The sequence below is a fragment of the Typopeltis vanoorti genome, chromosome 13 (genome assembly GCF_054136105.1).
Source record: "Typopeltis vanoorti isolate ZY-2024b chromosome 13, IOZ_Tvanoo_1.0, whole genome shotgun sequence".
Lineage (NCBI taxonomy): Eukaryota > Metazoa > Arthropoda > Arachnida > Uropygi > Thelyphonidae > Typopeltis > Typopeltis vanoorti.
In genome coordinates this window covers 6,301,784-6,328,682 of record NC_143561.1, presented here as the reverse complement: position 1 = coordinate 6,328,682, position 26,899 = coordinate 6,301,784, and the positions used below count along the sequence as shown (strand labels likewise).

The following is a 26,899-nucleotide window of genomic DNA, read 5'->3' as shown; positions in this document are numbered from 1 at the left end:
GTGAGTTGTAATGTGACGATCCTCCTGTAATATTTTCTTATCTTGTTTTTATATATAATTTCTTATTGCTTATTATTATTATTAACTTTTGTATTCGCTTGCAGTCTCTGCTTCAATTCTAGGCCGCCATTTAATTTAACAATAGCGATCAAAATAAGGAAGACAAAGGGATTGCCTTTGGGTAGCGTCAATTCCTTTGTTTAGTTCCTGGTACTAATCCCTTTTTGGATTTAGACAAAATTTATATTATGCTGCGCCACCCTAATTCCTAGACCAGAGAATAACTCAAAATCGGGGAATTCACACTCAGAATGGTACACTATTATATAACTCCTAGATAATCTCGTTAAGTACTTAATTCATAAAACAACTAAATTTCAATTGCAGTCATAGCCACCTTTATGTTTTACCTCTCGCCTTGGTTCAGCTTTATGAGCAATGCAATTGGAATAAATTCAGGCAAGTCATTAGATTAACATAAAAAAAAAGACATTTAATTATCAAATCAAGTAATTTACAGGTACTATCAAATACTGGCATAGAATCACAACTATCTTGAGAATAAGCTTAATTAATTAAATGATGTAACCTCTCTCTTAACATTTTTACAACATGAATCTAGATTAGAGCTTCAATTAATGAGTAAACATTCACTCAGTAATCAACGTTCCTAAAGGTTATTGAAATAACAGACTGAGAGCACTTTATGATAAAAACATATTCTTACACATTCCTTTCACCTAGAACATGAGGTTCCCCTTTTTCACTTTGCATAAGGTCTAGAGTCCTTTCATTAACAGAACATGAATAACTTAAAGTTCTTTGCGTGAACAATGATAATCCCTTTTAGCACAATTTTACTTTACCAGGGACTGTGGAATTACTTGGCCTTTTCTACACTTGTCTCGGTAGTACCTCCGTCTCACTGACCATGCTCCTATTTGTTGTCATCTAAAATAATCGACCGGTGGACTCGGACATGACTCGCTTCCTTCGAAGTAAATAGCTCTGGCTCACCTCTATCAGGTCAAGTGGCTCAGCATGACATGTCAATCTACACTGGGCCTTCTGCAGGATCAGGATCAGTGCTTGCTGAAGTACTGCTTGATCGATGGGCTACCTAGAGACATTTCCACATGTTCCTAGGGATCTCCCGAACTTGATGACCAGTCGAATGAAGGGGAAAAAAGCCACGTGCCGGCACTGCCACTCTCTATATATCATTGGTGCAATGTTTACCTTCCTACGTCACGTTCTTTCTCCTTTGCTCATGGCACCTCACTTCTCCCTTGCACCTAATGCTGCCGTCTCCCCTAGCAGGCTCCGTGGGAAACTTCTGCTCGCAGTTCCTCTCTGACGCACGTGTTTTGCTTCAGGCCTTCACTTCTTAATCCGATTATCTTATTCTTTTCATGACACAAATATTTACACAAAGTTCACATAGTTTTAACTTCTAGTAACTTTACAATGAATAACTATAACATATTGTATAGAGAATATTACTTAAATTACAATTGTTGTTGGTAGTTTACAATCAGTTTCATATTTTCTGTTATACAAATATTAGCTCCGGGAATGTTGTTGCTTGTTAAATCTGAATGAAAAATTTATGGATTAAATTTTCTTTCATTCAGAATTTAACACTCCTTTATCAGCACATCAATGCAACTCTTTTTGTCCCTCATTGCTGGCTGGCTGCTTCGAGGCTCGTCTCTGCTCACTCTTAAAGTATCTGACCCAACCTCTAATTGTGCACACATCAGTAATATCATCTCCCTACACATTTTGTTTTTCAGATGTGAATGCAATGGATATTCAGATCAATCTTCCATAATAGGGAGTTCATTTACCACTAACCATTTTGCTTTGTATGTGCATCTATTGATCACAGACAGGCTAAATTATGAAGAAACTATTAAACACAGAATAAATCTGGGATGGTCTGCTATGACCAAACGTACAAATATATGTAAAAATACACATCTTTCCTAAGAACTTAAAATCAAACTATATAGCTCAATGGCTCCTTACAGTTCTCCTTACAGAGACTTGGGTTATCAAATAGAAGGAAGAACAATGATTGACAGGCTTTGAAAACAATTGTTTGAAGAAAATAAAACATCATGGACTGAAAATAAAAACTAATGAGAGAAGAACTACACTACCATATTTCATTAATAACAAGAATCAGAGAAAAACAGTTGCAGTAGTATGGACATGTGTACAGAATGCCTACTGAAAGGTTACCCAAATTGGAAGAATAGAAGGAAAGATACCACCAGGAAGACCTAGAAGCAAATTGATAGAAAGAATCCAGCGTATAAGTGGTCTAAACTCTTACAAATATTTAAATAACTTGGCTGCTGACAGATTGGACTAGATTGTTCATGGTAGCTTCAACCCACCTTAGGGCAGATGAGGAAGATGATGATAGACAACTGAAACAAAAATTAGAAAGGCTCAACAAACTTTTGTAGTAATTTCAAACACTAAATTTAAAAAAAATGCATCAAGCCAGAGACCCAGAAAACTTACCATTGAAGAAAGTTTTTTTCTGGGTTTCTGGCTTGATGTATTTTATTAAAATTTGGTGCACATGTTCCACTCACATTTGAGAAATGAACCAGACATTTCCATTAATGTTCTTCTATCATAATCTTCTCTCTTTCCTCCTTCAGCAATTGATTAGCAATTTTTCATAATTACATTTGTAACAACAGTACTTGCTCTAACACTTCAAGCAATGTCAAGTACCATTTTTATCTCACATTTAAAGTGCTCCCCACATGAATAATGGTGCTCCTCATGTCTTGTTCATAGATATTCATAGAATATCTATGAACAGAAAACTTGGTTTTAAAGATGTTTTGAGACATCTTTAGTTTTCAATCATACAAATATCTCCTTCTACCATTGAAAACAATTAGGAAAATATGAATACAGAATTATTATTTTTATGGCTTTTATAGCTGTTTTTGTTTAGGAGTGTCCCTTATTTTAAATACATTGGCTTTTTTACTCAAATTTTTAGGGCATTATAAGTGTATTTTAAAGGAAAATATAGCAGAATAATTGAGAAAGAAAATTTTGTACATACCTCGTTTAGATGGCAGGATGACTTCATTCTCCATACTTGTGCTGTTAGCATGTTAAAATGGGGGGGACATGGGGGGGTGTTTGACGCAAGGCAGGAAGAATAATTGAAAACCCGGGTTTTTCTAAAATAATATATATATATATATATATTATTATTATTATACTTAAGGACTCTTCTTTGGGGAAGGGAAAGGGTTTTATGGGAAAACTGGGGGGGGAGCGTTAACGGGGTGCAAGCCGTTTTGGTCGTGCGGCCATCATCGGGATGAGTGTAGGGCTATGCCACGATCGCATGTTATATCTGCAAAAAAGGGCATTTGTTGTCACTTATTGGTCGGAAGCGTAATCTGATTTGTAAGGTATGGAGCTTCCAATATTCGGAAATTAGGTAGGGGCAGTGGACATTGATTGAGTTTTCGTCATATTTTATGGCTATTGTTTCGGATATTCTAAGCATTGTTTCATTGTCTTGTTTGTCTATTATTATGGCCTTGTCGATTTGCAGGATATGTTTCAGTTCAAGGGCATGAGCTACTATTTCTGTCTTCCCTGTACTCTGTATTCTATTTTTCTTTTTGATGTTGTGTTGTTTTTTAGTGTTTAAATGTTCCTGAATAGGGATGTTTGGGATTGCATGAATACAGAATGTAATAATAACCGCTGCATTATCTACTCATCAAATATAAAGTCACAAGTTCTCATGTGTTCACCTTTTGAAGTTATTACAAATGAGCGGTCTCTGAGCCTAAAAAGGGACTAAAGTTTCTTTATGAGATAGTTGAATATAAAATGCATGATTTGATGTGCTAATGGGACTAAATCTTGAAAGTCTTAGATGAAGAATAGAATTGATGTCTACACCACAATAAATGTAGTGCAAATATCAGTTCTGGCCATATACTGAACTTACAATAAAATCCATTCAGACTGCAGCAACCATTTCCTCAGCGAGTACCTTCCTGTTTGTTTGTTAGTACCCTTGGATATTGGTCAATAAACCAGCATTAAACAGTCTGGCTAAAGAAAACTAAACAAACCAATGCAAATAGTATCAGAATGGGGCATTTACATGCACGTCAGAAGAAAGACTAAGCCCCTATCACTGGGCAGTGCGCATTAGATGTTTCATTACTCATGCAGCATGAGTTATTTAATAGCATATTTCAAGTTATGCTGGATAAAAGATCCAACAGTTCTTCTTTTGAGGACTATAACTTTAAAATGGCAATTCTACAGATCAACAGATAGCATATTGGACTAAACCTGAGTTCATGATTTGCAGAGGAAGTTGGTGAAATTCTCCATGCATGTGGCTCAGCAAAGAATTATGAATATTCCATGGTCCTGGCCACTTTCAACTTGTCTTAAGCAACAATCATGAAAGTAAAATGATTACAAATAAAAATGCAAAAGATTATTTCTGGAAAGAAAAAAAAAAAAGCAAACCATTCACCCCACTTCACAAATATGTGACTTAGTTCTAGCTATACCTATTTTTTATAACAAACTCAGCCCTCAGCTACATTCACCAGTCATCTTCTTTTTCTCAATCACACACTTTAATTGTGTTTAAAAGACATTTATATTTGTGTATATTTGCTCTGATATGCATATCAGAAAGGACTTGACTTAGAATCTTCTCTGGCACTTTTTCCTGCCAATTATTCTGAACTTCTTGATTTTCTCCAATATTGAATACCACAAATTTTTCACGTGCATAATAGAATACGTGATGATCATAACCTCTGACATTTGTGATCTCATCTTTCAAGTATACAGTAAATGTTTTTTGTACTCTAGACAATTCATTATACCTAGTATTGATTTGTTCTCCTGGAGCAAGAATCAGTTTCTATCTAACAATATAAGAATACAAAGAGAGAAAAATTTGTCAAGAAATGAAAGAAATTACACACGTTATTCCTGTTCATGTATGATAGGACAGGAATTGCAGAAAATAGAACAAAGGAAATGTGGAGAAATTGGTTAGCGTATCCCCCTCTCCAGCCAAAAAAAGGCTGTAGGTTCAAATCCTGCCATGGGCATGGATGCTTGTGATTGTCCTTGGAAATACTAGTGGTGGTCAGCAGGAGATGGTGTTGGTGTAGTTGTGGTCAGTTGGTGGATTGAGTGGCAGTGACAAAGTTGTAGAGCCAGGTGCCTTCCTTTTATGAGTCCTTGGACTTCTTGGAGGTGTCTAATAATAATAATCATACATCCACGATGGAATACAAAGGATTGGCAGGAACCAAACATATACAAAAGAATACGTGAAAATTACAAATGCAAATGCTAAGGGAGACATAAGAAAGAACTAGAAGAGTACAGATTATAAAAATGAAAATGCAGAATTAATGTTTAAATTGAAATGTCATGGCCCTGAAATCTTAATAATGAACTAAATATATACAGACTATACATTAAAATTACAAATTTAGCCAAAAAAAAAAAAAAAAAAATCAAAAATTCTAAATCAGAATAGCTTTTTACCTTATGAATAAAGACTCTTTAAAACATGAAACAAACTGTTACCCACACAAATTTCACAAATTAATTCTAGTTTCTTCTTTCTTATGTCTTCCGTTATTATTTGCATTTTTGCATTTTAGGTTATTTTGTTGTCATTGTATGATTTCCTTCTATTTTCTTTGTTTTCCTTCATTCCACTTCCTTTATTTCTCTCATTTTATTTGTTTATGTATGGCAGGAACCATACATAAATTGTTCTGTGTCAGTGGACAACAGAACACTTTATTTCCTGCCATTTCTTCTATCCTGTTTCTGAAATGTGCATTCCTCATACTATCTAATCAAGTTGCATTCAGTATATAAATAAACCCATTGAAATATATATTTGTATTTTTTGATGCGTGTGTTTATATATATCGTTTTTCTTCTATTGCAGTAACTCATGTTGTCACGGTTTGTGATGGGCAAGGACAGTGTCACCGTACTCTAAAATTCTTGTTTGGTATTTTATACGGAAAATGGATAATCAACTTTCAGTGTAAGTGGGACCCCAAAATCTTTTTGCAATCTGTTAATACACTTAGTTTTATCTGATTTGGTTCTTGTGAGCAATTCAAATTTTATTATTTTTAAAGGATGATAAAAATATATAACAAAAATTATTAAATGAAAGGTTTAAATGTGAATGAATGTTTTTATTTAAATAACAGCTAAATGTTTTTCTGTCAATTATCTGATAATGCTGGATATGTATCTATGTCGGATATCTACAGACTTATAGAAGATACAGTAAAACTCCGTTTTTATGTTCCCGCAATTTATGTTTTCCTGCCATTTACGTCATTTTCCGTTGGTCCCGTCTTAAGGCCTATTCTTACGATGTATTGTTTTCCCACCATTAATAACTTGATGTAGACGTTATTTCCCATGATTTGCATTTTTTTCTCGGGTGGCAATACTGATTTTCGAATCGATTTCTGCGGAAATCTGCGCATTTCTGTTCCCAGATTGCATTGCTTTTGGCTATAGTTTCGCTTCCACCATCACAGTGACCTGCACGCTTGCAGCAGTAATGTAGTGATGAACGATACCGTGATTTTTCAATCACAGTACGAATTGATATTGCAGAATTTCTGCTACGTAATTTAGCATGTGAAAGTTGCTTTCAAGTTGCGGTGGTGGATTATCCATGTTAGTAACATGGAGAAAAAAGGCAGTAAATGTATTTCAGTAGAAGAAAAGATGGCAATTCTGCGATGTAGATTGGCATGCCGGAACACGTATGCATTTAGCAAAAGATCTTGAACTCTCCGTGTCCAGTTTGAACATGATAGTAAAAAACAGGTCAAGCATTGAACTCAAGTCAAGCACTCTGGCGCTATGTCAAAAAAAAAAATAAATAAATAAAAAACAAAAAGCAAAAACAATCAACAATTAAAGATTTTTTAAATAGATAAATGTAAGTACTAAATTAAGGGGATAAAAATCCCTTATTATTTTACAGCCCGTATGCGAAACTCTAAGATCGAAAACTACGATCTACGAATTTCATGCCGAAGAACTATCGGCGGATCTAATCATGAGTGACCGCTTGGTAGTACATTATAATAAGGGATTTTTATCCCCTTAATTTAATTAATTTCGCCAGAAAATATAGCCGTTGGGCTTTTCATATTAAAAATGTAAGTACTGTAATTGTAAATTCATTTATTTTCAGTTATTAAATTTTGTAATCGAGTAGGTAGACTCGCATACTAGTAGTAAGTCATATTTTAGCTTTTTTAAATGTTTTTTTTTACATTTCCTGCTATTTACACTTTTTTCCATCAGTCCCCTGAAAAGTGTAAAAAAAGGGGTTTTACTGTAATTGTTTTAGAGAAAACAGCAGTTCAGATGAGAGTCAACTCATACTTGCAAGGCACATTTGCTATGTACAATTCATTATTTTTCATAGCTTGTAAATGTGTAGGAAAGATCTGACAATGTACTGGGAGAATTGGTGAATGACTTCCACATGTCATGTAGAGACCCTGGTTCTTGTTTAGATTGCCATGCAAGTGAACTACTCTGCTAGACTCCTTCAAAAGATAGGAGATTATTTTCAGGTTAAGGCATTGAAGTTGATGATCAAATCCATTTTATGATGCAATGCTCAGACATGAGCAATAAGGCCTGAGTTATCCATCAGTTTATGGGACAGCATCATAACCTTGCTTATCTTCCTGAATTTTGTAACTCCTTCCAGTCTAACCTAGGTAATCTATTGTTTCTTTCACAGGAACAATATAGATTTAATTAATACCAGGATATTTCTAGAAAGGAATGCTGTCTTTTGGGGATTGTAAAAGACTGTAGTTTTCATACTGACAGATGCCTACATCTTGTAGTATAGAAACTAAGCATCTTGAAGTCCCACTAAGAACAGAACATAGTAAAGAAATATAGCTCTTATTTTGACATTTTAATTATTGAAAAGCAGCAGCAGATATGAATAGCTCTAAAAATATACAGTTACTGATATCTAAGAAGAAAATGGTAATTAGAAAGGAAAAACGATTTGACTTTCTCTTAAAACAAATTCATTCCTAACAGTTAATCAAAAAAGAGTCATTTACAGATTGTTATATGTAGCCATAACAATGCCATCACACACCTCAGATATATGAACTTATAACTTCCATATGACAAGGTGTAGGTATCTATCTCCAAAGCCTTTTATGATCTCCAAAAGACAATATTTCTCTCTAACCTATGAAATCTGTTGCTCCAGTAGAATGGAACAACAAATTAGATAGGCCAGACTGAGAGAAGTTACGAAATTCAGGAAGGTGAATGCAATAGTGGTATATCTGCTAGTGAATGGATAAATCAGGTCTTTACTACTCTTGTCTTTGCAAAGTGTGCCACAAAATGGATTTGTTATTGGCTTTGATGACTTATCTTGAATATAACTTCCTGTCTCAGTGACTGATATAAAGAAGAGTTAATATTTTTAATCCTTTCTCAGTGCTATTTCACCTCTATATTCTAACATGAGTATACACAGGGTTGAATCAATGCAGAAATCATATTTTCTGTATACAAGTAGTAAAAAGGTGTTACCTTATTAAGGTGTCGCCTTATTATTAAAATACTCCAGATCAGAAGTTGTTGAAAGTTTTTTTCACTTCATTATAAAGTAAATTATATTCTTGTGTAATCCTTTGCCCAAGTGTATGTAAAAAAAAGTTTGTATGTGAAGTATCCTTCCCATAATGTTTTTGCATTATGATATACTGTGGCAATCATGTGAAGTCAACAGCTTCAGTATACAAGTAGCCTAGTCATGAAGATACTTAATGCCCCAACTTTGTGGGGTAAAGGATTAAACAAGAATACAATATAATTTTTTTGTCAAATATAATTTGCTTTGAAGTGTTTTTTCCAGTTGTTATAGCTATTATTTTAGGTTGTGCCATTATTTATTATTCCAGTATATATACTTTGTTCTAGTATTTATTGAGTATTTTTGGCAACAGTGCTAGAGAAATTTAACTATGTACATAGCATCTGTGCACTTGGAGTGCTGCCTTTTTCCTTTGAAAAGTTAGAAGTTAAAATATGTTAGATTTATTTTATGTATTTTGTATGAAGCAACCTAAATTTTCCATGAGTTTGGAAAATTATTATTTTTTTTAAAAAAAAAGGTTACTGGAAAAAAATACAACAGAAGCAATGTACTGCTACTGTTCTTAATTCAGTTGCAAGCTTTCAGCAGTATACATACAGCTAGGCCAACCAACAATGTACCTAGCCTTTTGCAACAATAGAGAAATAGTATCATTGTTTTAAAATTAATGGGATAAAACACATATTAAAAAACCTTTTGTCTATTAAAGTTGATTTCTCTAATGTAACACTAATATTTCACAACTAACACAATAACTTGTAGAAACTGTTAACAACAATAATCACATTTCCAGCATAATTATATACTTAATTTTATTGTTCCTTGACATCTGTAAGAGTCATTGAGTTAGCTCTGAAAATGCTGCTATTACACTAGAGAAATATTACCTTCAAAGTTCTTTTACCTATTCATATCTTACTCTGTTAAGTTTATTGTAGTAATGTTATTACAACATATAAGCTGTGATTTGCAAAGTATTATTATGTATAGATAAATACAATGGTATCTGAATAAATCAAACAGTGCATTAAAATAGTATATTGTACATCCAATCGCTGATCAACTGTTTTGTTTCTAATCTGACTTTTAGATCCATGCTGCTGAATTCTATCTCATTCCATATAAATTTATTTAGTTGTCTACCACACCAACCTTGATTTTAAAAATATATATATAAATAAATTGATCAGATAGTTAAAACATGTTACTCATGAGTTCATTATTGAGTTGATATTTTTGGTATTTCTGCCTCTTTGAATTTTGTTCTATTTATTGTTGATTTTGATTCCTTTCTCTTGTTGCAAGAGAAATTCACTTTGCTTAATGAGTCTTTGAGACTTTAGTGGATTTATTTATGATAATTACATCATGAGCAGAGAAAAAGAATTTTAATATCTCAAGATATTAAATGTTAAATATTATCTCTCTCTCTCTCTCACCCCATCGACTGTCTTTTTGTGACAACAGGTCTATATGTATTGCCAGTAATAAGCATGATGTCTTTAGTTGGAGAAAATACCATTCACATGTTTCTTTTATGGGTTTAAATTTAGAAGGTACATCCAGAGATATTATAATAACAGCTTTGGAAAAATTACCTTGAAACAAAATAAAGAAAGTATATATATATATGTATTGCTCTATTGGAACATGAGAGGAATAACTTATAAAGAAATTGATATTATGTTGAAAGTTTTTTTTCACTTGGTTATAATATAAATTAAAGATGCCAAGAAATTATATTCTTGGTCGAATACTTTATCCAAGTATAAGCAAACAAAGTTTGTGCATGAAGTAACTTCATGTCAACTTGTATATAGAGACTAATGACTTCACATCACTTGCCTTAGCATTCCGTAATGCAAGGCACATATCCTTACGGACACATATTATTATGCATTATAGAAAGGATCTCTACACAGACTGGTTTCGACCTTTATTGAGGGCTCATCAGTGGGAGCCTGCATTACCTCAAATGAAAGAAACATTTGGATAGTATTTTCTCCAACTAAAGACATCATGCTTATTACTGGCAATACATATCGACATATTGTCACAAAAATATAGTCGATGGAGAGAGAGAGACTATATTATTATGCATTATGGGAAGGGTCACTACCTAGACCTTTATTGAGGTCTCATCAGTGGGAACCTGCATAACCTTGGTATCACTTCTGGATCACAATCTCCTACAGATGAGACCTCACTAAAGGTCGAAACCAGTCTGGGTAGTGGCCCTTTCCTTAATTCATAATGATATACATGTCTGTAAGAATATGTGCTTTTCATCATGGGATACTAAGTCAAGTGATGTTAAGTCATTAGCCTCTATATACAAGTAGCCTGGTCATGAAGTTACTTCATGCACAAACTTTGCTTAGACTTCAATAAAGGATTAAACTAAGAATGTAATTTCTTGGTATCTTTAACTTATACTGAAAGTGATATTAATTTTGAAACATCTAAGTAAAGATATTAGCAAAACAGGAAATAAGTAGATATAACAGAATTTCCAAATTTTTATTCAGAATTATGGACATATTTAAGAATAAAATATCTGGCCAACAGATAGTAGAAATTATTTGTAAATGTGAATCCCATCCACAAAAGTAAACCTATTGTAAATTGGTAGCATGGGCAGGCAGAAGGTTATGTAATCCAGAAATCTTGTTTAAGAAAAGAGAGAGAGAGAGCAAACGTAGATTTTTCAAACTATTTCAGCTCCCCCCCCACAGTTAAGTAGGGTAACAGTGGTGGTGGTCTTATACCAAGTGGCAATCCATCTATTACCTAAAGACATTCTTAAGTATCCATAGTGTTCTAGTAAGCTTGGTCAGTATAACCATCAAAAAAAGTCCCAACCAAAGCCTCTCAGGCACCATGCTAGCTAAAGAAAATTCACTATTGCAAACTGTCTGCTATTCCTAGGTCCCTTCAACTTCTCTATAGAAGTATGTACAGAAAGATGGCTTGTTGCAAAATCAGGTATAAAAAGACAAATGTGCACTCTGTTTCCATTGTTATTCATCATCTATATGGATTGTATTATGAAAGAAAGTAGTATTAAACCTAATATCAAAATTTGAAGCCATTAAACTCAGCTGTTCACTTTATGCAGATAGTGTCATGTTATTAAATAACTCCAGTACAAGACTTCAAGACTAGCTAAACTGTGTAAGTACTGTAACAAATTTGGTATTGAAGGACAGCATTAAAAATCCAAAAGCCATTAAAATAGGTTGAAACATGTAGGACACCAATTTCATTTTTAAATACAGTTGGTGGTTTTAACAATTCATGATCATTCATACTGCAAGAAAAACGTTTTTGACTTTTTATGTATTATAAAATTTAAATATCTTGGCAATGTTCTTCTGACGTTCTTAAAGCAAAAATTGTATTCTTGGCAATACTATTTCTTTTTCAAGATAGATAATTAGGAAATTTTGAATATCCTTAAAAGAATTAATTTGGAAAATGTTTAATGGAAGTCTGTGCAGTATGGTATTTTTTTTTTTAATATAGGGAATCTATAGCTGTATTCTTTGACAACAATAGAAATGGAATGGAAGTTGCTATGATTCCAGTTGTGTAAGAGGAACTTATTAAGTTAAATAACTTAAGATGATTAAAAATTGAAAACTGATGGTCAGTTTGTCATTTAACACATTTGCTATTATCATGACACATATTGTGTCATTCATTCCATTGGGCAGGATGTGACAAAATCATCTTGTACTTCTGGTTTGCCATCTCTCAGGCAAATGATTTATGTACTTGCTAGAGAAATCAGAGTTATGTTAGAAGGGAAAAGACTTTTTGCTGTCTGGTTATATAATTCACTGATAATTAACAAAAAATTTTTAATTCTCTGTATTTTTAAATTTAAATGTTACGAAATGATATTTTAATCTGCATTGCTTAGACATGCATATCTAAGGGAAGGAAGAGTCACAAATGTAACTAGGTTTGTTATAGTCAAATAAATATCCAATAAGTAATATAAAGCATCAGGATAGTGGTGGGCCTAAGAGGCTTTTCCACTTTATGTACACTAATGCCAGGAGCATTCAGAACAAGTAAAAGGAATTTTTGGCATTGGTTAATTCATCCTAGCCAAAGATTATTGGCATTAATCAGACATAGCTAACAGAAATGAGACAGTTAGTGGGATAGAATGTGAAGGGTATAGTGCATTCATGGAGGATAGAGAGAAAAGAATGGGGGGAGAGTGTTATTGATAGAAGTTCAAATGCAGGAAGTATACATTGGCAAATAGATTCAATTAGTGCAGGACAAGTAATTATTATGGGGGATTTCAACTGTGGGAACATAGATGAGAAGGAGGAGAGGACACGTGGAAGGAAGGAAATGGAATTCATGCAGTTACTAAGGGATAATTACCTGAGACAGCATGTGATGGCATATACTAGGGATTCGAGAGTGCTCAGTCTAGTAATTGCATCTAAGAATTTGTCTATAATGAATGTGACCATGTTGGCACCAGCTGGTGAGAGTGATCACATGGTCTTGGCCTGGGAGATGGCTAAATGTGTGGAATTTCCAATTAAGACAGGGTAAATGTGGAATTACAGGGCTGGTAAGTATGACAAGCTTAGGAGATGTTTGGATCGTGCCATGGCATGTAAAACTGCAAGGGCTGGATGTTGATAGTGCATGGAAAGTGGTAAAGGAAGTGTTTGAGGGAGGTAATGGCAGACTGTATATATACCTAGAATAAATCAAGTGGGAGATAAATGGATGAATATCATCATTAAGCTGGAGCTGCAAAAAAAAGAAACAATTTTAGAGAGAATTTAAGAAGAAAGGTAACCTACAGGCACAGGCCAGAAATGTAACTAGTGTGGTAAGGGCAAATGCAGAGTATAAAAGGAAGTTTAGTAATGCAGGCTAAAGATAATCCCAAACAGTTCTTTTGATATGCTGCAAGTAAAAGTAAGAATGTATATGGCAGAATGATTTTAATGAATGCTGATGGTAGGGAGGTAGCTGGATCAGTTGAAATAATAGAATTACTAAGTGAACACGTTGCAAGAGTACATCATCCAGGTGGTGATATTGCAGGAACAAGAGAGCCAAAACCTTATATGGGAAGTGAGGTAAATAAAATGGAGTTGCATAGCATATTACAGAACCTTAATGTGAATACAGCTGTGGGATTGGATGGTATACCAGCCCGAGCTTTACGTAAAGCGGTGAGAGAATTGTCAGTGCCGTTGACCATATTGTTTAATCTAAGTCTCAGCTCTGGATTAGTCTTGAGGGGGGGTGGTCTGTTGCATAAAGGAGACTTCAAGACTGATGTAGAAAATTACCTACCAATCAGCATATCAGGAGTTGTTGTCAGAGTATTGAAGAAGTTGGTCAAGAGCAAAATACAGGAATGGGTAGATGGAAATAGGATACTGAATTGGGGGCAGCATGGTATTGTGTAGGGTGGGTCATGCCTCAATAACTTGCTCACATTTTATACTATAGTGACTTTATTACTATTACTATTATTACAGGCAACTCCAGGGAGTCATTAGACTCATCGAGGGAGGCCCCAAATCATATTCATCACAACTATTCGACATTCATACAGTATCTATCATACCTCGCCTTAAACTCATTCACTGTCACAGCATCCACCACAGACTCAGGGAGTTCATTCCACTCATTCACTACTCTAAAAGTAAAGAACCCAGCTCTAACACCTTTACTAACCACACTTTTGCCCAGTTTCCATGGATGTCCCCTAGTCCTCCCACAACCAGCCCTGTTCTCAAAAATATCTTCTGAATTAATTTTATAGAAACCCTTCAGTAATTTGAATGTCTCAATCATATCTCCCCTCCTCCGCCTATCAACCAATTTTTGCAACCCACAAATCGTCAACCTGTTCTCATATGGTTCATTCCACAGACCTGCTATCATCTTGGTCACTCTCCTCTGGATCCTCTCCACCTCCTCCCCATCAAGAAGAAACCTAGGTGACCAAATCTGAGCACAGTAGTCGAGATGGGGTCTTATCAAGGCTCGATACAGAGGAACAATAACCTGCTTGTCTCTGCTTGTCAACATATTCTTCAGCAACCAAGTGATTTGATGAGCTGATTTGGCCACTTTTGCAATGTGTCCCCTAAATTTCAATTCCTTATCCACCAACACTCCTAAATCTCGTGCCTCATCAATTTCCTGGAGCACGGTTCCACCAATGCAGTAAACTGCTGCCAATCTTTTCACACCAAAATGCATAACCTTACATTTTGCCACATTAAATTGACATCCATTCTCCTTAGCCCAGATCTCCAATCTATCCAAATCATCCTGCAAAATTTTGACGTCATCTGCATTCACTATTGCCCTACCCAACTTCGCATCATCCGCAAACAAATGAACTGTTCCTCTCAGATCCTTTCCTATATCATTTATGAACAAATTAAACAGCAGTGGTCCAAGAACAGATCCTTGTGGCACACCACTAGTCACAGGCCGTCTTGTGGACTCTACTCCTGAGTAAACCACTCTCTGATATCTCTCCGTCAACCACCCTCCTATCCATCTCACCAACCCTATGTCCATTCCCATATGCTGCAATTTACTGATTAGAATTCCATGTGGTATCCTGTCAAAGGCCTTAGCAAGGTCCAGTAGAATCACTGTAAACCCATTACCCTTATCCAGTTCAGCCATCACTGTGTTATAATACGTGAGCAAGTTACTGAGGCATGACCTACCCTTCACAAAACCATGCTGTCCCCGATACAGTATCCCATTTTCTTCTATCCAATCTTGTATTTTTCTCTAAGACCGTGATAATGATTCCTGTTATGCTGATTGGCCGGTAATTTTCAACAGCAGCCTTGGAACCACCTTTGTGCAGTGGAACTATTTTCCCCTCTTTCCACCCCCTTGGGACTGACCCAGTCCTGAGGCTCAAATTAAACAAAATGGTCAAGGGCACTGACAATTCTTTGGCTGCTTCACGTACGACACGAGCTGGTATACCATCCAATCCCACAGATGTATTGACATTGAGGTTCTATAATAGACTTGTTACCTCTACTTCATTCATCACAATTCCAGTATACACTGTTGGTTCTTCCATTCCTGCAAAGTCACCACCTGGATGATATACTCTTGCAAAGTGCTCGCTCAGTAATTCCACAATATCGACTGATTCGGTTACCTCCCTACCCTCAGCATTTTTTAAGATCATTCTACCATGAGCATTTTTCCTTTTACTTGCAACATATTGAAAAAACTGTTTGGGATTCTCTTTAGCCTGCGTGGCCAATTTCCTTTCGTAATCTGCTTTTGCTTTTCTTACCACTCTTGTTACCATCCTGGCCTGAGCTTTATACTGTTCCTGCGCCTGATGGTCACCCTTCTCCTTAAATTCCCGCCACAATTGTTTCTTTTTTTGCAGCTCAAGCTTAATAGTGTTATTCATCCATTTAACTCCTACTTGATTTATTATTCGGACTCTTGGTATACAGTCAACCATTGCCTCCTGCAAACAGTTCTTAACCACCTCCCATGCACTATCAACATCTAGCCCTTGCAGTTTTACATGCCATGGCATTGAGCCAAGCACACACCTAAGCTTGTCATACTTACCAGCCCGGTAATTCCACATGTACCCTGTCTTAATTGTAAATTCGACTCCTTTAGCCACCTCCCAAGTCATGACCTTATGGTCACTCTCACCAATTGGTGGCAACATGGTCATGTTCGTTACAGCCACATTCTCAGTTGCAATTACTAGGTCCAGCACTCTCTGCCCCCTGGTATTTTCCAATACATGTTGCCGTAGATAGTTGTCCCTTAATAACGGCATAAAATCCAATTCCTTCCTCCCATGTGCCCTCTCCTCTTTCCAGTCAATGTTACCATAATTGAAATCACTCATAATAATTACCCTCCTTCCACTCATTTCTTCTATTTACTTATGCATACTATCCCCACCATCCACTCCATCACCTGGTCTATAGCAGCACCCAATTGTATATTTTGTTCTGCTAGATTCTATCTCACACCAAACAGCCTCAAATGTGCTTTTTTCCCCATCCTGCAGTTCAACTTCTATACTCCTTGGCTGAAGCTCATCAGCTATCATCAATAACACTCCTCCCCCCTTTTTATTCACCCTGTCACTCCTGAACACACTATACCCGTCGCATTCAATCCCACTAGCTTTATCATCTTCTGTCAGCCATGTTTCACTAATACTGACAACCTGTGACCTGGAAGTGCCAACCATGGCCAAAAACTCTTCTTGTTCCTAATACTCCTGCCATTAGTGTACATGAATCGCAGAAGCCCATTTGTCCCATCCCTACTTTGATGCCTTATACTAACTATCCCATTCTGATTTGTTGTCCGTCGTACTCGCTCGGGCATAATATACTCATTCATACACTTAACTGCCCCCCTAAAGTCTGCATATCTACTCCCCCTCTCTTAATAAATCTAGTTTCCCTGAGTCTGTACATCCACTTCCACATCATTCATCAACACTCTTTCAAGTCTCCGTACACCAACTCCATTCAAATGTAACCCATCCATCTTATATAAGTCCTTTCGCCCATCGAACTCACTCCACACATCCACACCACTCTCCATGCATAACCCACGCATAAAGTCATTGGCAATTATGGCCCTCCTTCTAAACACTTCGCTGTCATACCGTGGTAAGATACTCACCATCCTAACTCTCTCACTCTTCTCTTTTGCTACCTCAAACAACTCCCTCACATCCTCTATCATTTCCATTTTGTCCTCTTTCAAATCATTCGTTCCTGCCACGATTATCATCTCTTTCACCCTCTGTTTTTGCAGTCGAATAGATTTGCTGACGTCCTTTATGTTCGCACCCGGCTGGTACAACTTCGTTAAACTCTCAATTATTACGCCTCTTAATAACGAATCCCCATACAGCACTCGCTCCTTCATTTTATTGACGTTTACGAACATTCTATTATTTGCCATCACAGACTTCCGCCGGTTATTTGTCGGTACGTTCAACACACGTTTTTCCATACGCTCCAGTTGTCTTTTAGCTCTGTGTATCGCACCATTCAAACAGGCAATTTCACTACTCGCATTTATCTCACCATTTTCATTATCGATCAAATCATCCATTCTTTCTGTGTTTCTACCTTCATTTACACTTTCAGCGACGCTCTCACACCTATCTGGCACTACCACGCAATTCTCTAGCACACCGCCATTTTCTACATTCTGACTATCGTTAACGATATCACTCTCGACACACGAAACACGCTTGAAGTCCTCATTCTCTTTACACTTTCTACACATATTAACTCCACTATCACTTTCTAACCAGACTCCCACCGCTCTTCGCAAGGCATACATCTCACAGACAGCACATTGCATAAAATCGTTTACATCAAAACTCTTAAACAAACATGGCGACCTGGCCGCCATTTTTTTCTTTATCGGTGCCATGTGTATGCTATCTTTTCTTAAAAATAATAATTAAAATAACAGAAAACATGCAAAAATTGCACAGACACACCAAGAAACAAAAAGCAAACAATACTACTTAAAATTCTAGTAAAATATCTAATGTTAACACAAAATACTACTAATCTTTTCAGGAGCTCTCGACAAGCCGACGATCTAATCAGTGCGACACCAAGCAGGCTAAGTTGGATAAAGGTAATGGGTTTACAGTGATACTGCTGGACTTGTCAAAGTCCTTTGACAACACACTACACGGAATTCTAATCAGTAAACTGTAGCACATGGGAATGGATATAGGGTTGGTGAGATGGATAGGTGGGTGGTTGATGGAGAGATATAAGAGAGTAGTTCAGGAGTAGAGTCCAAAAGAAGGCCCGTGACTAGTGGCATGCCACAAGGTTCTGTTCTGTGACCGCTACTGTTTAATTTGTACATTAACAATATAGGAAAAGGTCTGAGAGGAACTGTTCATTTATTTGCCATTCATGCAAAATTGAGTAGAGATAGTTAACACAGATGATTTCAAAATTTTGCTTGATTATTTGGATAGATTGGCAGACTGAGCAAAGGAGAATGGATGTCAGTTTAATGTGGCAAAGTGTAAGGTTATGCATTTTCGGATGAAAAGATTATCAGTTGTATACCACATTGGTGGAATTGTACTCCAAGAAATTGGTGAAGCCAGAAACTTGGGAGGGTTACTGGATAGGGAGTTAAAGTTTAGGGGGCACATAGCTAAAGCAGCTCATCCGATTACTTGATTACTGAAGAATATTTTGATGAGCAGAGACAAGTAGGCTATTGTTCCTCTTTATTGAGCCTTGATAAGACCCCCCCCCAATCTTGACTACTGCATTCAGATCTGGGTGCCAGAGTTTCTTGGCGATGAGGAGGAGGTGGAGAGGATCCATAAGCAAGTGACCAAGATGGTAGCAGGTCTATGTAATGAACCTTATGAGAACAGGGTGAAGATTTGTGTGTTACAGAAACTGGTTGATAGGCAGAGAAGGGGTGGTGTGATTGAGACATTCAAATTACTGAGGAGTTTTTACAAGATTAATTCAGAGAAAATTTTTCATAACAGGTCTGGTGGTGAGAGAATTAGGGGCTATCCATGGAAATTGAGTAAGAGTGTAGTTAGCAAGGGTGTTTAGAACCAGGTTTTATGCTTGAATAGTGAATGAGTAGAATAGGTTGCCAGAGTCTGTTGTGGGTGCCATGACTGTGAATGAGTTCAAAGCAAAGTATGATAGATACTGCACAAATGTTGGATAGCTCTTGACATGTTTAGGCCTCCTTGGAGTAGCCCATAATAATCATAATAATAATAATTTACAGCTGTGACATTATTGATGGTACAATAAATTACTCTGGTAGGGAATGAACATCATCCTATAAAATTTATCTATATATGTGCAAATCTGAAAGGGTTTTGTTTTTGAAAAAAGTAAGGAGTAGTTTGTTTTGTGAAAAATAACCAATAATAAATAGTTGTTGTATGTATCATTAACTTATTAATGACTACATAATTTGTGTATGGTGTCAGTTATGAATGTTAAGTGAGCTCTTAGTAAGTAAATTGATGTGTAAGATTTTGGAGACTACCAGATTGCAGTCTTTTTTAAAACAGTGCATAAAATAAATCCTAAGTCAAATTTTTATTTACAATTCAATGAAACTGTAAAATCTCCCACATGCTACCACACTATACTGGTTCAGGCAAAACAAAATAAATTCATTATTAGCATGAAATGCAGTAAGGGAAATTTTTTTTCTTTTACATCTACTCCTTAACCCCAAGAAAGAAAATACTTTTTTTTTTTTTTTTTTGGAAATCTAAGAAAAGAGGAAAAGCCTGGCTAATCCTAAAAAAATGAGCAAGGCTTACCCTATATTTGGAAATCACCTGAGGAATAAAGAATTGAAGCTTTATGCAACACATGCTTTTTCAAACCTGATGAAGTATGACTTTATTGAGACTGAAATATGATAAATATATTGGTGATTTTAAAAAGAAATATCAAATCATTTTATAAAAGAAAAGACTGTGACAGTGAAAAGACTATACAGTGTTTATTTCTGATGTGTGTACTCAAGGAAAATAAGAATGAAAACCATACTTATGTAAACAATTCAGCACACACATAAAATAAATGTAAGTGCAACTGTATTTCTAGAGATAAGAGAGGGGGGAAGGAATGCTAATTGAATTGATTGCCTCTTTTTTCCATTTGACATTTTTGTAGAAAACATGCAGTGCTGTAACTATAAATTTTGAAAATAATACTTTAAAAAGCAAATGTTATACATTAATTTGAAATAAGAAAATCCTTTCTTTCATGCTTACACGGTGATCAGAATACATGGAAAATTATGGAGACAACTACCGTGTCAGAGCAAAACTTTAGTTTAATATAAACCAAAATGAGCACTCGATGTTTCAACCTTCATATCAAGGTCATCATCTTGAGCATACGCACACACACACGCACGCATATATATATATATACACACACACACAGAGAAACAAGCTGTACTAAAATCGGCATGATTTGCTAAAATTACTGACCAATTATTACAACAAATATTGGCCTGACCTCTGGTAAAAAAAAAAAAATTTGAAAAATTTGAAAAAAAAAAGCCTTTACTACATCAAAGCTAGAGTCCTATTATTATTATTATACTAGGTTACAAACTTAAATTCGGCTGGAGAGCAACATGTTTATGTGTATGTGTGTATGCGTAATAAATTAAAAAATAAATAAATAAAATAAAAAACTGTAATTATACATATAAATTTCAACCAGTTGGTATGGAATAGTTTCCAATAAAAGCTGAAAATTGCTTAAAGTCCTAAAGTATGCGAGATACTAAGTAGGCTGAATATGTGCCATCGAAATTCTTGGAATTTTTATGCCACCATTATTGTTGAGATTAGTGTGGTTAATCAGAATTTCTCAGGCTTCTTTAAATTTTCTTTCATATCAGGTTTTTGTATGATGTAAAGAGCAGGTACTTTTCCAATCAATTTGGTGTAGGGTGTTGAGAGTGTGATCTGAGAGGCCTGCTTCACCAAACTTGTTATATTTAATGTGTCTTTTGTGTTCTTTGTTACGTATAGGGATTGTACGTCCAGTTTCACCAATATAAGGTAAGTTACAGGTGCAGTAGATGCAATAACCTCCAGGATGTGCCAATGGGAGGAGAGGATCCTTAGAGGAGTTGAATGTTTTTTTAATTTTACAGGTGGTTTAAAAGTGACATTGAGATAATAATGGTGTAGGCGTCTATTGATTTTTTTTTTTCTGATAACCCTTTAATGTATGAGATGGCTATGATTTTACTGTAATCTATATTCTTTTTTGATGAAGTTTTATGAAGAACTTTATTAATAGTATTTTTGTTATAGCCATTATTTATAAATGTGTTGCTAATTCTTGTTTATGAGTTTGTTGATTAGAGCAAATTGTTATAGCTCTGTTTTTAAGCGTTAACGACTCCAAAGTTTTGCGATGGATGGTGATATGAGTTAGCATGTATATATTGGCATATATATGAGATAGCATGTGTGTGTGTGTGTGTGTGTGTATACACACACACACACACACACACACACACACACACACATACACATATATATATACATACATACAGGACCGGCGCTACAATTTAGGCAAACTAGGCAACCACCTAGGGTGCAAGCCATAAAGGAGTGCAAAACTTCAAGCTATGCTTTATTCATACTTTACTAAAATATCAAAATTAAATAGTGATATATGATTCTTTTTCCTTATCCCTCACACATCACACTATTTTACTATTTAACTCTTAGTTCTTTTTTGTTCCTTACCTAAATGATTTGAACTTACCGCTATTTAAAATTCAGTTAAGATAAATATTTTAAAACGTTAACATTTTAAAATATTAAATTTCGGTATTTTATAACTTTTTTTGTAAATGAATTATAACAGAAAATTTTCAAATTAATTAAAAAAGAAAATTAAAAAAAGCCCTATTAATTTAACCCGAAAGACAATTTTATTTTGTTTAATGTCAATTAGAAACATTTTAGTTTATGAAATAAGGGGTGCACTTGTGAAATAAGGAGCACACTTGTAAACTTTGCCTAGGGTACATATTAACCTGGCACCGACAGTGTATGTGTGTGTGTATATATATATATATATATATATCATCATCTCATCCACTTGGTAACAGGTTGAGTCCACTAAGAAGAAACGTTCTCCAGTTATCATGATCTTTGGCCATCTCAGTCATGACCCTGTAGCTAGGCAGATGGGAATGTTCTTTCAGCAACTTTATTCGAGTACTTCTTGGTCTGCCTCTAGGTCTTTTACCTCCTATATATCCATTCAGAGCTAAATATGGCAATGTATGAGGGGCCATTATATAACAATCTTACAAAAACTAGTGGCAATCAAGTCATTAAAAGCTAATCAAGATATAATTATAACAAAATTGGACAAAGGTAATGCCACTGTCATCCTTGACAGATCAACTCGCGTCCATCAGTCATCTCCGATAACAGTACCTGTCAGCTTGTAAACTATAATCCAACTAACAGAATAAAGAAAAAACTGAGAAATTACTTAATTCCTCACTTCTTGGCTGTCAGACACTGTTAAAAAACTTATACTCCATTACACCTGTTCTCCCAGAATATATGGTGTTCCTAAAGTGCACAAACAAAATGTTCCACTTCAGCCGATAGTTGAGGGAGAATAGACAGCCCTAATTATCGCCTAGCCAAGAAATTAGCGTCAACACTCAAGGAGTTGGTAGGTCATTCCCCCTCCTATATAAAGAACTCACAACACTTTATAAACAAAATTAAAAATAACACTTGGCAAAGATGATTTATTTGTCAGTTTTGATGTTTCTGCCCTTTTCACAAATGTCTCAATCAGTGACACAATTCTTCTCCTACAGAACAAATTTCCGCCCGACATGGCCCTCTTTGTCGACGTACTACTACGTTTCAGTTACTTCGTGTGGCAAAATAAATTTTACCTACAGCCATGGGCTCACCACTATCCCCCCCAATTGCTAACTTTTGTATGGAAGCTTTTAAGCAAAGTGCTTTTGATTCCTTTACTTTAAAACCTACAGTGTCGCTTAAATGCATTGACGATGTTCTCGTTATCTGGCCACACGGTCAACAAACTTGAAACACATTCCTCAGCCATGCAATTTACTATCGAAATTGAAAATCAGAACTTGCTGCCTTCCTGGATACACTGGTCACATGTCTTCCCGCAAACGGTTTACTGCAAACCGATACATACTGGACAATATAATTTGGTCACATTCAGAGAATGGCCCCTCATAAATTGCCATATTTAGCTTTGAATAGATATATAGGAGGTAAAAGACCTAGAGGCAGACCAAGAAGTACTTGAATAAAGTTGCTGAAAGAACATTCCCATCTGCCTAGCTACAGAGTCATGACCGAGATGGCCAAAGATCGTGATAACTGAGAACCTTTCTTCTTAGTGGACTCAACCAGTTACCAAGTGGATGATGATGATATATATATATATACACACACACACACACACACACACACACACACACACATGCTAACTCATATCACCAATTCATCATCATCAAATTCCTGATATGTACCCAGAAGGGGTGTATAGGATGATTACGACAGCACTACATAAAAAAAGTTACACCATTACCAACTGCCGATCAAAAATTTTCTTCCAAATTAATCTGTTATCTGTCAAGACACAAAGTTATCAGATCTTATCTTTTAAGGCACTTTATACATATCAATCCATCTACATCTTAGTCTTCCTCTAGGTCTTTTTCCTGCCAAAGAATACTTATTTTGCTATCTTTCCTCTCCTATTGTATTTAAGTGACTATACCACTTGAGATTAGCTCTACTAATATTCCTGAATGCTTACAATGGCAAGTTCTCTCCCAATATCCTCATTTTTAACAATATTGTCATTGATGCTTTCTGTTACCTCCACTAATCTTTCTTAGAACTCTCATTTAGAGATCTCTAAGTCAATCAAGTGTTTTATTTCTAACCTAGCTCTCAGATCCATCAGTTAAAATTGGTTTGAACACTGTCTTGTATACAACTAATTTAGTGTTTTGTTTAATTTGTTTTTTTATTCCATATAAATTTATTCAGCCAAATTCTTACCATACCAGCTTTACTAATTCTGTTGTCTATTTCCATTTAATTTACCATCTTCACTAAACATTGTGCTTAAATAGCTGAAACGTTTTACTTGTTATGTAGGTTCTCTATTCAGGAAATTGGTGTTTTCAATGTTTCTGCTAATTTCAATGTCTCAGGGAATCTTGCACACTTGTACTGGATTAATTCAGAAGTATAACATCATCTGCATAAAGTAAAGAGTTACAATTAATAATTATCATCAATTTTTATATCAGATTTAATACCACATTCTTTCATAATATGATCCACACAGATAACGAATAACAGTGGAGATAATGTCACCCTTGCTGCACACGATTTTACCCTCAATCCATCTTCCTGCACTTCCTTCAAGCCTAACTGCTGACTTAGTTTAAACAGCGACCACATATTGCTTGATATAATGTCCCGTTTACACCACATAACTGTAGCATTTCGAAGAGCTTTCCTCTTGGCACCTTGTCATATGCCTTTTCCAGATCAACAAAACTTGAATATAAATCGATGTTGGAAGTTTTTCCACTTGGTTATATTATAAATTTAAGATGCCAAGAAATTATATTCTTGGTTTAATCCTTTATCCAAGTGTAAGCAAACAAAGTTTTTGCACCTGAAGTAATTTCAGGACTGGGCAACTCATATATAGAGGCTAATGACTTCACATGCAAAATTTATGATTGAATTTTACCTACTCAAGCTGCCTTTCTACATTTCAGGTTTTTGATGACTTTTTCTACTTCAAGTGTGGATATGTATTCCTGACTGCATTCCTGTTGGGAGTTTTCTACCAAACACTGCTTGTTTTATTTAGCAGTCTTTCAAAGTAATTACTCCAAACATCTAGAATATTTTTATCTTTAGTTTTCATGTTATCTTTATCATCTCTGATTCCTTTTACAGCACTTTTTCCTCTGTTTCTAGCCTTCAGATTATTTTGCCACCAGCCCATTCAAGATTTGGTTAATTGAAGGTCAGATAACTGAGAGATTGCTGTGTGTGTATTAATCAGCTTTTGTTTTTCTTTTTTCAAAACAGATATACCTATGAATAAAGTTCACTTTAATTATCTTAAAATCACAAGTAATACAGTTAAAAATCCATAAGATTAGAAAAAAATTGCTGGCAAACATACAACATAGTTATTACAAATTTGATAAAATCTCCTAATTACCTGTAAGTTCTTCAACAGATTTTCCGTCTGTTTTAAGGACTAATAGTTCTTCTTGCTTTATTGGTTCCACACCAACTTTTGACAAAGTTCCATGTGCTATCATCTCAAGGACATTTTTACGAGCAATATCTAAAAGTTGAGCTTTATCTATTTTCTCATCTGAATCGGGTTTCCGATTAGGACTTTAACTTAATCTGAAGCTTCTGGAACTTTCCTTGGATGATGATCTTCTCCGATGCCTGCTCTCAGGTGAAGAAGAAGAGTGCCTTAAATGCTATCACCACCCATTGCTAAACTTTGGAGTCATTAACACCCTTAAAAACAGAGCTATAACAATTTGCTCTAATCAACAAACTCTTAAACAGGAATTAAAGATTATTAGCAACACATTTATAAATAATGGCTATAACAAAAATACTATTAATAAAGTTCTTCATGAAACTTCATCAAAAAAGAATATAGATTACAGTAAAACCATAGCCATCCCATACATTAAAGGGTTATCAGAAAAAAATCAATAGAATCCTACACCATTATAATCTCAATGCCACTTTTAAACCACCTGTAAAATTAAAAAACATATTCAACTCCTCTAAGGATCCTCTCCTCCCATTGGCACATCCTGGAGGTTATTGCATCTACTGCACCTGTAACTTACCTTATATTGGTGAAACTGGACATACAATCCCTATACGTAACAAAGAACACAAAAGACACATTAAATATAACAATTTTGGTGAAGCAGACCTCTCAGATCACGCTCTCAACACCCTACACTAAATTGATTGGAAAAGTACCTGTTCTTTACATCATGCAAAAACCTGGTATAAAAGAAAATTTAGAGAAGTCTGAGAAATTCTGATTAACCACTCTGATCTCAACAATAATGATGGCATAAAAATTCCAAGAATTTCAATGGCATATATTCAGCCTACTTAGTATCTAGCATACATTAGGACTTTAAGCAATTTTTAGCTTTTATTGGAAACTATTCCATACCAATTGGTTGAAATTTATATGTATAATCACAGTTTTTTTTGTTTCATTTTTTTATATTTTAAACTGAGAGGAGGCCTCCACACAGCCTTTAAATGAATGCGGAGAAAGAACCAACCAGGGCTTCTGATCTAATGTCCAATTCTCACCTTCTTGTGGTGCACCCTGTTGAGTATCTACCTGGATACTGAACAAATGAGGAATGGCTGGCAACTTGGGATTTAGCCGATCAAATTGTATTCTTATTGGCTTAAACCAATATACAAATAATGGTACAACATGACAAAATTTCATGCCGGCTGGG

At 35.3% G+C, this 26,899-nt stretch overlaps 1 protein-coding gene across 1 annotated transcript in view; it reads left to right on the top strand.

Moving 5' to 3' along the window:
- The window catches only part of LOC150099906 (BRCA1-associated RING domain protein 1-like), a 143,275-nt gene that overhangs the window by 96,711 nt on the left and 19,665 nt on the right, over positions 1–26,899 (top strand). The window contains exon 9 of the mRNA XM_090403082.1: positions 6,002–6,103. Within this exon, the coding sequence (XP_090259208.1) occupies positions 6,002–6,103 (102 nt within the window). The remainder of the gene's footprint in view (positions 1–6,001; positions 6,104–26,899) is intronic.